The sequence below is a fragment of the Neopelma chrysocephalum genome, unplaced genomic scaffold (genome assembly GCF_003984885.1).
Source record: "Neopelma chrysocephalum unplaced genomic scaffold, ASM398488v2 Primary Assembly neopelma1_62, whole genome shotgun sequence".
Taxonomy (NCBI): Eukaryota; Metazoa; Chordata; class Aves; order Passeriformes; family Pipridae; genus Neopelma; species Neopelma chrysocephalum.
This window is the reverse complement of record NW_020897719.1, coordinates 9,113,887-9,130,167: the sequence shown is the minus strand read 5'-3', so window position 1 is coordinate 9,130,167 and position 16,281 is coordinate 9,113,887. Positions and strand designations below refer to the sequence as shown.

The following is a 16,281-nucleotide window of genomic DNA, read 5'->3' as shown; positions in this document are numbered from 1 at the left end:
CATGTGATGTTTGCCCTAAAGCTATAGTACTCTTCCCTAATGAATGAAGGTTTTATTTACTATCTCTTTTCAAAATTGTTTCTCTGGTCAAAATTTAGAATTAAAAGTAGGTATCATAATTCACTGGGTTGTGTGATTCAAGAAAAGGGTAAAGGGGGCCTAAAGTTATTTCTTTTGATCGGTCATCTCCGCTCTTCAGGGATGGCATGAAGAAGTTATCAATATGCCTGCTATGGCAATGTCTTTTTAGGTCAGGGCTGTGGCAACACCTCCACTCTTTACTTACCTGTGGCAGCAGCTCCACCCAAGGTTGGGTGGCAGAGCTTCATCTGCTTGTCAAGTGACTCACCAAACAGCAGCCTTCAAGTTTTTAGTCTCAGAGTGATTAATTCTTTATTGAAAGAAATGGAGGCTTTGCATTTTTCAGAAAGAGATCTGTTGATACGCGCTGTTCGACTCAATGAAATAGTTGAACATTGGAGTAACATTGACACTAGGAATGCTTTAAGCTACATGATGGTCCCTTTGTTTTATGTACCGTCTGACTACACCAGAGGACTGGTAAGACTGATATAAAATCACAGAATGGTTTGGGTTGGAAGGGGCCGTTGAAGATCACCTAGTTCCAAACTCCCTGCTGTGGGCAACTTCACCTAGACCAAGTTCCTCAGAGCCTCATTCAACCTGGCATTGAACACCATGGGGCATTCACAGCTTCCCTGGACAACCTGCTCCAGTGCCTCAGCACCCTCACAGTAAAGGATTTTTTCCTAATATCAAATCTAAACCTACTCTCTTTCAATTTAAACCCCTTGTCCTGTCAGTACATGCCCTGGTAAATAGTCTTGCCCCATCTTTCCTGTAAGTTCCCTTCAGGTAGTGGAATACTACAATTAGGTCACCCTTCTCTTTTCCAGGCTAAACAATCCCAATTCTCTCAGCCTTTCCTCACAGGAGAGGTGGTTCATCCCTCTAATCATCTTGGTGGCCTTCTCTAGACTTGGTCGATGTCCTTGCTGTGCTGAGGACCAGAGCTGGATGCAGCACTCCAGGTGGGGTCTCACAAGGGCAGAGTAGAGAGGCAGAATGCCCTCCCTCGACCCGCTGGCCACGCTGCCTTTGACGCAGCCCAGGACACAATTGGCTTTCTGGGCTGCAAGCGCACATCGCCGGGTCATGTCCAGCCTCTCATCCACCCCAAGTGCTTCTGGGCAGGGCTGCTCTCCCCCTGTTCAGCCCCCAGCCTGTATTGATACAGGGGGCTGCCCTGAGCCACATGCAGCATCTTGTACTTGCTCTTGTTAAACCATCGTGAGATTGCCATGGGCCCACTTCTCGAGCTTGTCCAGATTCCTCTGGATGGCATCAGGTGTGTCAACCACACCCCTCAGCTTGGTGTCAGCTGCATATTTGCTGAGGGTGCACTCGATGCCTTCGTCTGTATCATTAGTGAAGATATTAAATAACACTGGTCCCAGTACAGACCCCTGAGGGACACCACTCGGCACTGATGTCCCTCAGGACTCTGAGCCATTGACCACTACCCTCTGGATGTGACTGTTCACCCAATTTCTTATCCATCTAACAGTCCACGCATCGAATCCATCTCTCTCCAGTTTGGAGAGAAGGATGTTGTGGGGGACTGTGTCAAAGGCTTTCCAGAATTATGGGTAAATGACATCTGTAGCCCTTGTCCACTGATGCAGTCACTCCATCTTAGAAGGCCACGAGGTTGGTCAGGCAGGATTTTCCCTTGATGAAGCCATGCTGGCTGTCTCAAATCACCTCTCTGTCCTTCATGTGCCTTAACATAGCTTCTTGGAGGACCTGTTCCATGATCTTCCCAGGCACAGAGGGGAGGCTGATAGGTTGGTAGTTCCCAGGGTTGTCCTTTCTTTCCTTTTAGAGTGTTTCCCTTTTTGCAGGAACCTGAGACTTCACCTGACTGCCATGATTTTTTGAATATCGTGGAGAGTGGCTTGGCAACTATATCAGCCAATTCCTTCAGTACTCTGGGATGCATGTCATCAGGTCCCATAGACTTGTCCACATTTAGGTTCCCCAGGTGGTCATGAACCTTATCTTCAGTTACAGCGGGAGTGGCTTTGCTCTCCCTGTCCTCATTCTGTCATCCATCTGCTCAAGAGGTGTGGAAAGAGAGGTTGCCATTGAAGACTGAGGCAAAAAAGTTAAGTACCTCAGCCTTCTCCTCATCCGCTGTTACCTGTTCGCCAGCGTTGTTTATCAGGAGGGTTACACCTTCTTTGACCTGTTTCTGATTAACATACCTGTAGAAACCCTTCCATTTATTCTTTGCCTCCCTTGCCAGGTTTAGTTCCAGTTTTGCCTTGGCCTTCCTCACCCACTCCCTACCCAATCGTACTTCTCTATACTCATTTTACTGCACACCATTTCTTGATTTTGATTTCTGTTAAGACACTTACCATGAGGCTGGCTCTCTTGGCTGCCTAGGTTCTTAGAAACTTTGTTGATGTAGTGTAAAAATCCAAAGTTTGCACCATGTAGGAGGAAAATACATTTTAAAATCTTGTAACTCTCATTGTCTGCCTTAGCCTTTTGTGTGAAAACCATTTCTGCACTGCTCATTATCCTAAAGCACATGCACAGTAGTAATCCTTCCAGCCATAATGACTGATATTCTACTTTCTCCTTCATGGCATTAATGATGAATTTTTGTTCTTGGGTCTGAGCACACATTAATGACAGTTTGTGGGAACTAGCTCTGTATGGTAGCACACCACATTTCCATTTGGTAAATTGATGCAGTTATCCAAATACTTGGAAATTACCGTGATGGTTTATAGAATCCCATAGCCTTAAACTAGTCCTTGTACTAGTGCAACTTGGGCAACAACATAAACATGTGCAACAGTGTTCTCACAAAGACCAGGCAGTAAAAACTAGTGGACAAAATGTTTTGCTTTTTTGTTCATACAACTAAGAATGGATTTTCCTCTATTTCAGACATTCCTGTCATGTGTCGACATCCACATCTATGTTGTCTTGTGATGATAAAAGAGAAGGATAGGGAGCAATGCACTTCACGTTGACATAAGTAGCATTGACATGAACGTAGTGTTCCCCAACAAAAGTGGAGAAGATTGTTGATATATTTGAAACAAGTTCAGAAAATGCTGGGCGCATCTCAGGTTTTGGATGCCAGCACTTCAGCATGACTTCGTACCTGCCATTCAAATAAAAGAAGTGTGCAATTACGAAATCATGTTAAAAGGAAAAAGCCCAACCCTCTCTTTCCTCCCACAGCCTCAATTACTATAATATCAGAATCAGCAGCATTTGCACAAGGCTTTGCAAACTATTTACTTACAGTGGATCAGGGCAGTATTCAGGTTGTAGCAGCCTTCTGCCTTGCAATAAGTAAACAGTTATATCAAAAGAATTTACATCAGGATAAGGTGGTGCCCCTCGTGTCATAAGTTCCCATAACAGCACACCAAAGGACCACTAAGAAAACAAAGAAATAAATAGTAAGTTATAGGATTGGAGGGCTTTACATTCCAGTTTTAGAAGATGGTTTGACAGATTTAAGCATTCAAATGCATGGATTTTTCATTTGAAAAGTTATTTTACTGCATTCAGCTTTCTTTTAAGTGCGCTAATAAATGCTGTAAGGACTTCAGGAGCCACTTAAATAAGAACTAGAGAATCTCAACTAAGTAAATGAAAGAAAATAAAAGCCTATAGGCCTACTACTTTGCTGATATAAATTGGCAGACCTCTTTTGAGGTTAATGGAGCTGTACCAGTTTACATGAGCTGATGATCTGACTAACTCTGTGTAAATACATACTGAAGACAATATATGTGGTGAAAATTCTATGCATCACAAGCTAATCTGAATCTGGATTGAAAGGAGAGCTAAAATAAAAAGCAATCCTGCCAACTAATGACTTCATTTTAACAATTTTTTCTTCATAAATGGACAGGTAATACTTGAGATTGCTGTAGGCAGTCAGTAAATATTTATAAAGCAAATAAAGTATTTTTGAGAACTAGTAAATTTATGAGTCTCAAAGTTAACATGTTTTGTCAAGCTTTCCAGAGCCCCTCCTATACCAGGGTTCAGTTCCAACTTGGCTTTTTGGAATGTCCTTAGTTTCCCTTGGAATGGGGTTAAACTAATTCTTTCCTGAGCAGTAAAAAATAATCAGGTCAACAACTTGTTCTTTTGTGATTGGGACAAATACACTTCCTGGAGGTACACAGTCTTTTATTATTATGTGAACTAAAGTTAGATTCAAATATAAGTTTTGATTTGGAGTTAGTCCATTCATTAAATACTGGAAAGATGTCTCAGGCAATATAAAAGAAACAAATAGGTGATACAAATATGTTTGTACATTACCACATCTGACTTCGTTGTGAACTTTTGAGTTTGTAAACTTTCTAAAGCCATCCATTTCACTGGCAGTTTAGCTCCTGTTTTATTGTGCACACTGTAGTATTCTTTATCATAGACATCTCTAGCAAGACCAAAATCAGCAACCTTGACAGTGAATTTTTCATCCAACCTACAGAAATGACAAAAGGTATTATTGGCAACTAAGCAGGCAAGATTTACAGTGATGGTGGATTATAATGACTGACTTGCATTTTTGAAATGGTGGATTATAATGAGTGATTTGCATTGACTTTGAAAGGCAGTACTTTATTTTGGATCTATTAACCAATGTAACAGTCAAACAAAAAGTGCAGCAAAGTATATTTGACACCCATTTGACACAGTGAATGAACCTGGGAAATTACTGATACTGTTTTGATAATACAATTTGACTTACAGTTACTTTAAAACAATTGCTTTGTATAAAAAGATTGGCTAATAGCCTATACATCCTACATCATTTCTTCCACAGCTTTTTCTTCTTCTGTATCCTTAAAAACAGCTCATTTTTATTTCCAAGCCAAGGCATGTCCTTTCCTACTTACTCTCAGTTTTGATATGGAGGGGTCCATCTTTATCTCCGCCTCTATACAATAATGTAGTGACTGCCTCTATACAATAATGTAGTCCTGTAACTAAAGATGTGTCTGGTGTCTGTTATTGGAAGAAAATGATGGCATAACAAAAGTTCTGCTGGGGTTACACCTCAGCCCTACCAGAAGACATCCCTAGTTTTGCTTCTCAAAAGATTGGTGTTTGTCCTGGAAAGTAGTATCATTGTCAAAAAATGGATAGACCATGGGTGTTCGCATGCTTAAACCTATCCTTTATTACACGTGCAGACCTAGCCACAGCAAACACTTGCTTTTGGGCTTCTTTACAGAATCACACAATCAGAATGGGTGAGGTTGGAATGGATCTCTGAAGAGCATTTAGTTCACTATGACCTCCCCTGCTCAAAACAGGGTCAGGGACTGCAGGTTGCTCAGGATCACAACCAGTTAGGTTTTGAATATCTGCTCTCTGGGCAACCTGTGACAGTGTTCAGGCATCCTTGCAATAAAGGCATTTCTTCCTATGTTTAAATGCAATTTTCTCTATTTTAATTTGTGCCTGCTGCCTCTTGGCCTGTCCCTGGGCACCACTTAGATCTTCTTCAGTCTACCATATCACGTATGGATAAAATCCCTCTGAATTTTCTCTATGCTAAATGTTCCCATCTCTCTCAGTGTCTACACGAAGCATTCTCCTGTCTTGAATTTATGAGGTTTCTGTCTGGACAACTCTAGTCTGCTGAAGTCCCTCTGAATGGAACATAACCATCTGCTGCATTTATTCACTAAATCCAGTGAAGGGAGTGAGATGGCACTTTGATGGGTCAACATGACACAGTTTATGCCATAGCAGGTTCCTGCACTTCTTCCAGGATAGTGGAATAGAGTTAAGAGTCCCCGGGGACTATATTTGCATCCTGGCTTCCTTTCTGATAGACATCACTACTGTGGCAAAGCCTGTGCTTCTGAGTGATGGATTGCACATGGCCACTGGGGAAAGGGCGTGTTCTCTTGTGGCAGCAGCTTTCCAGGCTCTGAAGTGCCAAGCCACATAGAAGTACAAAAGCGCCATTCAGTGGTCATGTGAGACACCCTGATAGCTGTTCTCTCCTCACCCAAGGAAGAGACATAGGCCAGAGGGAATGTCCTGTTGCCACTATTTGGACTTTGATTAGATGAACTAGGACTTTCATCCAGTAATACAAATAATTTCTTCTTAGGAAACCTGAAAATTATGTTACTTGTGGCTCTTTTCCTCCCTTAAAGAAACAGCACTTGTAAGAAAATGTTCTTTTTCAGAGGCTGTTTAGCTGCACAAGTGTGCACCCTTTGAAAAAAGAATAAAAAATCTGATGTCACAGGTTAATGACCTTTTTGCAGCCAGAGTTCCAGTTTATGACATACTAAAAATAAATTCTAATGTTTAATCCTGTACCTCATTAATTCACAACATTGGTGATAAATCGGCATAATCGTATCGGCAGCTCCTGTATCAGTTAGTCTTTGTGCGAACTGAACTGTCTGGCTACCCAGACACTAGTAAGATTCTTTGAATGTTAATTTGTGTGTGTAGTTGAGTCAAAGTAAGCTCATACTCATGTAATGAAAGACTACTGTCAAGAGGTCTCACTGGTGTTTCTTTGTGTTCCTGTTTTTCTTACAAAGTTCTGTGTGTTCCTCTCCCTCCTGTTAGGTGTGGCAGCAGAGACGTGCTGCTTCTGAAGAGGCTGGGTGGAAGCACAGCAAGTTGAGGCAACAGCAGTTTAACTTCCCTTAGGAGATCCCTTTTAAACTCGCTAACCAGTGATTTTGAGACGCTACACTTTCACCTCAGCTTTCTTATTTCTCACACTCAAAAAAACCTTATGTGTAAGAAATGAGCCTGTAGCAAGATGAGTAGCTCATCAGTATGCAAGGCAAACATCAGTATAATTACAGAGCAATGAGAAAACCACCCTATTCTGACTAAAAAAAAGCAGAATCTTGGAAACTTTATTTTTTATCTCACTGTCTTACACAGAAGAGTGTGATAACGTGACTGGAAGTAGATGTTTGTACTTACATACAGTTTCTTGCTGCCAAATCTCTATGGACAAACTTTTTGCTTGCAAGGTATTTCATTCCTTTTGCGACCTGAAGGCCAAATCCAATTAAATCTTTTACTGTTGGATTCTGTAAAATACAAACATTTGTGACACAATGATTGCATAAGCTTAAGGAGCAGACTGCTTTTTGCTGTGACTTTTCGGGTTTTACACTCCACCTATCCTGCCACCTGAATGATCAAGACAGGTTGGTGCTTGTAATGAAACTGGTTTAAGTTTAGGTCAAGTTCTTACCTCCAGTGAGAAGACACACTATAAGAAAACAAAAAAGCTGACAGTCTCCAGAAGAGTGGATTTTGCAGCATAAGCAGCATAACCTGGGCTGGGAAGTGGAACAGTATGCTGAAACAGCATCACAGCTGCCACACAGAATTCACATGTGTGAACTTAAGAGTAATAGCATGTAACTCAGTAGAAGGTACTAACTATGAACTTGGAGCTCATCAGCTAGTGATGACCAAGAAATGAGAGAGTCCTGTCTGGGACAAAATAAGGCAAATGGGAACTTAGCAATTAGCAGAGGAAGATTTTCCACAATTATTGTTAACTCTTTCTGCTGGTCTACATGGTAAGACAATACTGAAAATGTTAAATATCAAAATAAGTATAAACACAAACCTGTAAATCTTTTATCCAACCATATGACTTGTTATGTAATAGTAAAGTTCCCACAGATTTTTGTGTTGTTGACGTTGGTTCTTATAATTTTCTTCTGTGGAACAATCTTGCTCAACTGTGGTAATCATTCTGTTTATTTCCAGAAGGACCATGGCACTATTCACAGATAAGGGCCCTGGTCTTTGTAGAATGAAAGAAGCTCAAAAGGGAAAAGGTCCCTGTCTCAGAAAGCTTAACTCCTCCAAAAATTGGACAAAATGCATTTTTTTTTAATTGTACTGGCTATTGTTGATTGCCATAGAGCAAGGCAAAATCCTATTGTCTCAGAAGTCACTTTATGTTGTCCTAGCACTGTGAAATAGGTGAAATACTACAGTATAAAGTGGGCTTACACTACCTGAGGCAAGACCTGTGGTCTCATACTTGCGAAAAAGCAGTGAGGCACATTTGAGGAATTTTTCAATGGAAATGGGGAAGATCTCTGTTTCTCTTTCTTAATATAAGAATACAAAATATTGATAATAAACAGACTGTGATCCTAGTTGGAGACATGGAGATCCCTTACCTAGGAGTTGGAAGAGCAGATGGTGATGACTGGTACAGCTGTGCTGAAGTCAACAGAGATATGCCAGTTTAAACCAGCAGGTGATTGGGCCCCTTGACTTGGCTCTCATAAACACATTTGTTTATAACGAGGCTTATGGATGGGAAACGAGAAATATTTATTGCTTATAATTTCTGGGAAACATTCTAGAGAGGAATTTAAGGGGGAAGGGAAGAAGTAGCAGTGCTGTAGCTGGGCGCGATGCCAGCCTAAGCAAGTGCTAAAGGTTAAGGTGTAAAAACAGCAGCAAGTTACAGACGTAATGTAATTAGGAGAGCTTATAACCTGTGGTGTTGGAGCAGGGCGTGGCGAGACTTGCACTAATGTTTGGTAGACCTCACCATGTACTTACATGAGTCTCATTCCTGATGAAGTTTCGAAGATCTCCATGTTTCATGTATGGAAGAACGACTAACGGGGATCCTTCGTTGGGCAAACAGATTCCCAGGAGTGACAGAACATTGGGATGAGTGAAATCTTTCATGATTATTCCTTCTTTCAGAAACTGAGCTACTTCTTCCAGATCTGTAATCCCTGAGAAATCCAGTAATGAGTTAATTAAAAGAAATGGAAACAAACGAGAATTCATTTCTGTACAGCATGTCATTGCACAACAAAGCCATAATGAGAGACTACAAATGTGCTCCCCACATCCCACAATACAAACAGATTATGTTGGTGATTTTAATTCTGTTTCTCCTTTTTTTATTATGAATTATTTAAAATTCAATAACAACACTTGAGTAAATCCCTTAATAAATGTTGTTATAGTCTCTTCCTCTTTTTCCAGCAGCTTTGCCTACTCTTTAGCAATTTAACTTCCAAATCCAAATCTTCAGACAGTAGAATAAAAAAATTACACTGCCTTTCCCTCATTTTCCAGTGTTCTTTTCTTTGTAGAGGAAATATATGGACATTTCATTTGATATAAAAACATATGCCAATGCCTCGTGTTAATCTGAAGTAATTGGAATTGCTTCAAAGATAAATCTGATTCAACTGCAACTAAGAATCTTTGTTTGTGAAAGTATACTTTACTGTAATTTATCAGTTCACCCCAGTTATCTTTGGAATTGATAGTAATGTCTCACTATTAAACATGTAACTCACTATTCAGTGACTTCACAGCACAATGAATTTTCCTGCTATCGTTATCCAGCAACGTCCCATGGTACACACACCCAAAATGTCCTGTGTAAAAAAATAAGCAATATTAGATTTAAGAAGTAAAATTAGCTTTCTGGTATTTTCCACTGGGTAGTAATTATGCTTTAAGAAAGTGATCACACTTCATTTCTGGCCAATTCCCAACACTTGTAATGTGGATTTCCTAACTAACACACAAAACCTTTACAAAAAACCACCATTGCATAAAACCATTACGTAAAATGAAAACTCTATTTACAATATAATTGGTATTTCTTAACCTAAACAGAGAGTATAAATAATGCCAAGGCTGGTGCCACAAATGTTTCATGTTCTTCTAATGAGTATGCACACAGACACCACGTGAGCCAATTCCCACCATAATCTCCTGTGAGACAGATGTCAAAGGAGGGCACTTGGAAGGGACAGGGAGCAGACAGGAGGGAGCTGACATGACCACTGGACTCGTGGTTCCCAGTGATCTGCAAGCCTACGCAGATCCACTGGTTCACTGGACTGTACAAACTTGATGCCTCTTCAGTGAAAAGGACGGTCACTGTGGGCTTACAGTCTCTCAGGTCTGCTATTTCATGGAAAATGTGGAGTATTAAAAGTGATGTATTGGCTGTGGATGGTTTGGGAGTTGCTCTACTGATCACAGACTGATGACATCACTCAGCAGCAGTCTATGGTCTCTTCTATGGCCTAGTTTCAAGCATAAAATGTCACTAAAAGGTAGCGAGCAAAATTTGCCTTCTTTCTCATGGTCTGAGCAGTGAAATGAACTGCCAGGGACACAGAAATCCCTTCTGATCCTGTGCTTTCCTGTGAAGCAGAAACCCACTCTGAGAAGTCAGGTTGATCTCTTCAGGAAACAATGAAGTTTAAGCTCTAGGCTTGCACATAAATTTATCCAAATCAAATTATGCACACATAATTGTGGCCTTCTTTCACAGATGTACTGTTTACTGGAAACTTTTAAAATACTAATATTTGCAGTTGGAAAGCAAAATAGTTCTTTTGCTTAAGTGTGAGTTCTACAGAGAATAAGACTACCTGATTAATTCTACTACATTCCAATCATAAGTGCTGGTCGGAGCTCAGTTGGCTTTGCTTTTGGCTTGAGGTAAAATTAATACAAAGTTTGTTTTATAGAAGCAACTAAAATCCCATTAAACCACAGATTGCTTGGAGCCTGGGCACAAATCCTAAAGCTTGGATTGGGTGTGTCTACATTATTTTTGGGTTTGGCCCATTTCTAGTTATGGAGGAGAAAATTCAAAATCGTTAATTATATCGGTGTCATTCCTGATATTTTTCAACATTAAAAAATGGGAAATTACTTGGAGTTTTCCAAAACAAGAAAAAAAAGAAAAAGGCCCACCCTTACTTTGGGGATGATGAAGTGTAATACATGGAAGGGAAATGCACTGACTGACTGATTTGTGGCTCTTTTCCTGCAGAAGAGGGATTAAAAATATACTTTATAGCCAATTTTTTATCAGTATTCTTATACTCAACATGAGATCTGTGATGCATGATCTGTAGAAGTATGGAAAATGCAGCTTGTACTTTGGTTACTAATAGGTACTCAATCGTACAGAGATTAATAAATGTCCCTAACAGAAATTCTGGTTTGGGCTATGAAAGGTGAAGGGAACTTGCTTAGAGAGATGTAGAGGAATAGGAGTGATGAGAAAAATTTAGAAGAATAGGGGACTTGCTGTATCAGGAAAAAAACTAAGGGTAAGTGAATGAGAACCTATGCATTACTGCAGCTGGCATGAGAGAGGAATGAGGGGGAAGGGAGACCTTTGCTGGGAGGAAACAAATGGCAACTTCCTCAGAGCTGTGAAAAACTCGTGGAGGGAAAGGGGTGTGGGCATTTCACCTGGCCCACGGGGACTTTTACTGAATGCATTAGTGACTGCAAGAGTTTCCTGTGTTATGTAGCAATCGCAACAGATCACAGACTCCAAGTTTAAGGTCACCTGTGTCCCCACCTTGGCATCCCCTGCAATTTAGGTGTGTGCCTTAGGCTTTGTGCAATATCCTGTGGCAGATTCACTCCTGCACTGCAGCTTCATGGATCAGAAGCTCTGGCTGAGCTTTTCTGTAGCCTGGAAAAGGGTGAGAGTGAGACTGCTGATGCGGAAACAGCAAGTTTCTGAGTTCAAAGGAGCCCCATTAATTGGCAGACTCCTTCCTCCTCATGATGTCTTCTCCAGCTGATAAAATGCACACTCCCTCATCTGACTTTAAAGGAGAGCCCCTTGGTTCCCCCTTGTTTCAGTGTGTGGGATGCAGTGCTATAAGAGGTAAAAAGCTTGAAAAACCTCTATGCAGACACCTTATTCAAAATGGTTTATAATGAATGGGTGTGCAAAAAGAAGAGCAGTTCACAAGGTAAGAGTTGCAGTACCCACCTCTTCCTATTACTTCGCTGAAGTGCACTATCAGGCTGTCAGCACCAATAACCACATGCTGCACCTCTTTGACCAGGTCAGGATTTAAGGCACTGATGTCAATGTGGACGTTAGTTTGGAGAAGTGGACTGGCTAAATCTGAGTCTCCGCTAGACAGAATCGGGGAGAGGTCAGAGTGAGGATACTGGGCAGGTCTGCATGATCCATTCTGAGACATGCTTGGAAACTGATCTGCAAGATGAACAGAAACTGTTATAATCCTTTCAAACTTCTCCTTAAAAAATGAAATTTTATTGCATTGGACGGCAAGGTTTGATTTTAACAGTTTGGAAGTGGCTTGGCTTTGTGGAAGTTTTGGTCACTAAGGGAAAATGAAAATATGCATTGGTAATCTGCCATACTCCAGGAAAACTATGTCACTAGAAACTTACAATAGTGACAGCTAGCTAGAATCAGCTCTGCTTTTATGAAAGTAAATGGCAAAACTTCCACTTTTTTGAGGGGATGCAATGCCCTCACTTCCTGCCAAGTAGAAGTTAAAGCATTTCTAGTAATTGGGAGTAACAAGAGTAAAATGGAAAAATGACAGCAATATGGGAGGAGGAGGTAGTGAACAATTAAAAAAATGAAACCTTTTATTATTGTCATGTTCTAAGGGAACTTTACATTTTATGAAGGTTTCCAAACTGCTGGTGACTAGCTATATTTATCCAATGGTAAATATTCAACCAGGGAAATGCCTAGAGGTGATTCATATCCTGTAACTGCTGAAGATAATACAGTTGGTGCTACTCATGAAAATAACATGAGCCATCTGATATAGCAGAAATTAAAATATTTCAGTAAAGCCAGGAGTATTTATTTGAGAATTTTTTTTATCAACAGTATGTTGTTCAGGTATTTCAAATAGTTTTTGTTTAAAAATTTTTTTCTAGTATTTTTTCATAACTGAATGAAAGAACTAGGTTTAATTTGCAGCAATTTCAGTCTGGAATGATTCCAGTGGAGTCAATGAGCAGAATTTAGTCTAGGGTCAAAACCAAAAAAGTGAATAAATTTAAGAACAAAACTTATCAGGTACTGTATCACAACAAGTAAAATATGTTGCACAGACATGCTTTATATATTTCTGTACAAAACTTGGAAAATTTTCATATAGTGCTGTTGTCACTCTAGTTGCTGAGAAAAACTCTGCACTCTTCTATCTAGAAGCAAAAAACCAACTCTTACATTTACAAATGAGTTTATTTGTCACTAACGGCAAGTATCTATTTAATAATGCCAGTAAAATAATCCAGACATGGCTGCAAAATAATTTTTGCAGCTTCTACGTGTAAATCTGCATGTTTTCTAATGTTCCTGTTGTTTTATTCTTTGATAGGAATTGACATAAACACTGCTAGAGACATTAAGTGAACATATCTCCCCGCTGTGCTTTGCCAGTGTACAGTGGCCCCAGGACCACTGTTGATTTACCTTCCACCAAGGATCTTTGCACAGTTTTCTCTTGTGTACCACTTTGCCTTCTAACCAGTGGCACAGGCTTTCCTGTTCCTTTGGGAATTTTTCAATCAAGAAACTTCTGTATGAGCTGGTGGCAGCAATTAAAGAATGATAAGGGAAGCTGGGAACCGGCCTGTCTCTCAAACGGCTCCGCAATTGGGGCTTACAGAGGTGAAATAAGGATTTGGAGTGATTTCTATTGAGTTGTATATGGCAGCACCTGAAATAATACAAGACTATGTATATACCAAGACTAACAAACGTGTGATATCTTACTGTAATGTGGTAGCTCCTAATAGTTAAAGGCTCAGTAATGGTAATCACAGGACATGGTCTCCATGTCTTAAAGGAGGTGTTCAGCCTAATGCGGTATGACAAGTGTAGCAGACTCTCTTCTGAAGAATACCCGCTTTAAAATGGTGTTATACAGGACAAAAATGTGTTCGGCATAGGATTATTGTTCCCTGAGACCAACATCGCAGCACACATGGACCTCCACTCAATTTGTAAGTCTTCATATCCCTTTAGCTTAATTTTTAAACCCAACATTTCTGCATTACACAATGTCCCATTTTACAGAAGGGGCATTAACAAACAAAAGAGTATCAGTTTACAAAGCTCCATGTCCCATGTTGGGCCAACAGAAATGCTTTACCATGACTGTATGAAGTCACTGAGACACACTAAACCTACAGCCATTTGATGCTATCCTTAAAATAATTTTTTTCAGAGTGGATTTGCACATGGTGTGATGGACTCATGATAACACAAAATCATTATATCCACTAGCTCCTAATAAATTGTGGAGCATAGAGTGTTTCCACTAATAGCATTTTATATATTCGTCCAACCTGAGTAAAAGTAAAAATCCTTTGCACCTTAGTCTTGGGAAGCACCTGAGAAGTTCAGTTAAAATAGCAAGCCTGTGAACACAGGAGTCCCACTAATGCAGACACAGACAAACTAGATGACAAATTGAAATTAAGATACTGATCAAAATAGCTATCATCTGAAGACATATGAAAATCAAAATGTATAAAATATCATCTGTACAGATTCCTAATAGAGGTGTACCTTCTAGAAAAGTTGATCTGTAGTCTACAGATTCACTTGAAACCATTTCTGTTGTTGGACTTACACTCCTTGCGCTCACCAGCCTGTCCAGGTGAGGAGTGTGCACTCTGCCATCATAACGCACTAGGTCGCTTCCCAGATCTGAAGGGGAGAAGAAAGAAACATTAGAAAACCCTCATGGTTTTGGTATGCCAATATTCATTTAGCTATTTATTTAAACCTAGATGTTCTGCTCTGCTGGGAAGAAGGTAGTGTGTTGCTGTGGCAGACATGTTCAGGACCTGAACTTGAGCTATTTGTACAGCACAAGATTTGCTGCAACTTGCGTTGGAAGACCCACTCTTGGCCACACCGGAAGACTGAAGACAGTTTTGAAGCCTCTAGGGCTTCATGGTCTGACTGTGATACTGCATCAGAACAAAACTTGGTTATATACTACCTCCCCTGCTCCTCCTGCCTTGCACAGTGTGGCAGCTCCCACTGGAAGTAAACCCAGACACAGGGGCCAGAGAGGAGCCAGGGTCTGACCAAGTTCCTGATTTCGGTGAACAAGAGACCAGGACACTGCAGTGCTCTGTGTCTTGCACAACTCGGGCACAGCCTGGAGGACTACAAGGCAACTGGATGAAGCTGAAGTACTCGTGATTCCATACGTATCATTTACTCGTCCTCTCTTCCAAAGCTGACTGGGGAAGAGAAGTTACTAAGTTTTCCTAATAGCTTATAGTTCCTCCGAAATCCTTCTACTTAAGGCATAATGTGCCCCTTCACCCAGCTCAGACAAGAGCCAAGCACTGACATGCAACTAAACATTGTGACTTGATTTTGAAATGTCTGCTGATGCATTACAACAGGGCATTTCATGGTAGTTAAGCAAAGCACAAAATTATGTCATTTTTAAAACTCTAAGATATAATAACAAACTTATTTGATGGGATTGACTATGACGGACCTTTAATTTGTTTCTTCTTCCTTCTCCAAAGGAAAAACACCAAAAAGATAAAAAGTAAAACTGATGTTGAAAGTACTCCAGCAATTAGTCCTGTGAAATTCTGATCTTGCTGGATCAGCACTTTTCCGATAACTGTTGATAAAACTTCTTGCTTCCACTGAAATAACAAAGAAAGAAAATAGTGTGATGATTTCCAAAGACAAGTAAGAACTAGATTATTAGTACTAAAGTATGAGCTGATATGTCCGATGTATACTAAATCTTGATTTTGTGATGGTGTACTGTGTTAAGACACTGGGAGTGAAGAAATTGTTATACTGCTGTACATGAAAGCAGATCTACATGTTTCTCACTTCATTACTCACCTTCAAGAGCTCTGGTAGTGATACAGCTGTGTATTTGATACACCACACACATGGCATGCACTCGCACACGTTCTGGGTAACAGGGTCCCACTGTTACCAGAGGTTAATTCAAAATTTTAAATTCATACTCTTACTCAAATGGTGCATGGAAACATATGGGCCTATGGATATATGGACTGAAATGTACATTAAAAAAACCAGCCCAACTCTCTTTAATATGTGTCCTTCCGGCATAAAGATGCTGTAACATCAAACTCACTCTTTTGTTGACAGCGTGCCTACATTTTAGTTCCCAAGGTCATGTGAGCCTGTCCCTAGCCAGCTTCTAGCTTGTTGACAGCTTAAAGAAACAAAACAAAACAAAAAAAACCACCAACCCCAAAAAACAACCACCAAACAAACATCAAGCAGCTAACAGGGAAAAACTGTTTTAGGTCACACAGCACTATCTCAGTCAGTTGGAATGCATTTGGCCATCTTTTCTCTTCCTCCTGTGGAATTCATTCCTCTGG

The 16,281-nt window shown here is 40.3% G+C and overlaps 1 protein-coding gene across 1 annotated transcript in view; it reads right to left on the bottom strand.

The window, feature by feature from the left end:
* Positions 1-1,605: 1,605 nt before the first annotated feature.
* MET (MET proto-oncogene, receptor tyrosine kinase) overlaps positions 1,606-16,281 on the bottom strand; it is a 70,832-nt gene continuing 56,156 nt past the window's right edge. The window contains exons 12-20 of the mRNA XM_027682188.1: positions 15,405-15,561; positions 14,453-14,593; positions 11,876-12,106; positions 9,414-9,494; positions 8,656-8,837; positions 7,039-7,148; positions 4,387-4,552; positions 3,350-3,486; positions 1,606-3,205 (exon numbers count right to left, since the gene is read on the bottom strand). Of these exons, the coding sequence (XP_027537989.1) occupies positions 2,995-3,205; positions 3,350-3,486; positions 4,387-4,552; positions 7,039-7,148; positions 8,656-8,837; positions 9,414-9,494; positions 11,876-12,106; positions 14,453-14,593; positions 15,405-15,561 (1,416 nt within the window). The 3' untranslated portion in view covers positions 1,606-2,994. The remainder of the gene's footprint in view (positions 3,206-3,349; positions 3,487-4,386; positions 4,553-7,038; positions 7,149-8,655; positions 8,838-9,413; positions 9,495-11,875; positions 12,107-14,452; positions 14,594-15,404; positions 15,562-16,281) is intronic.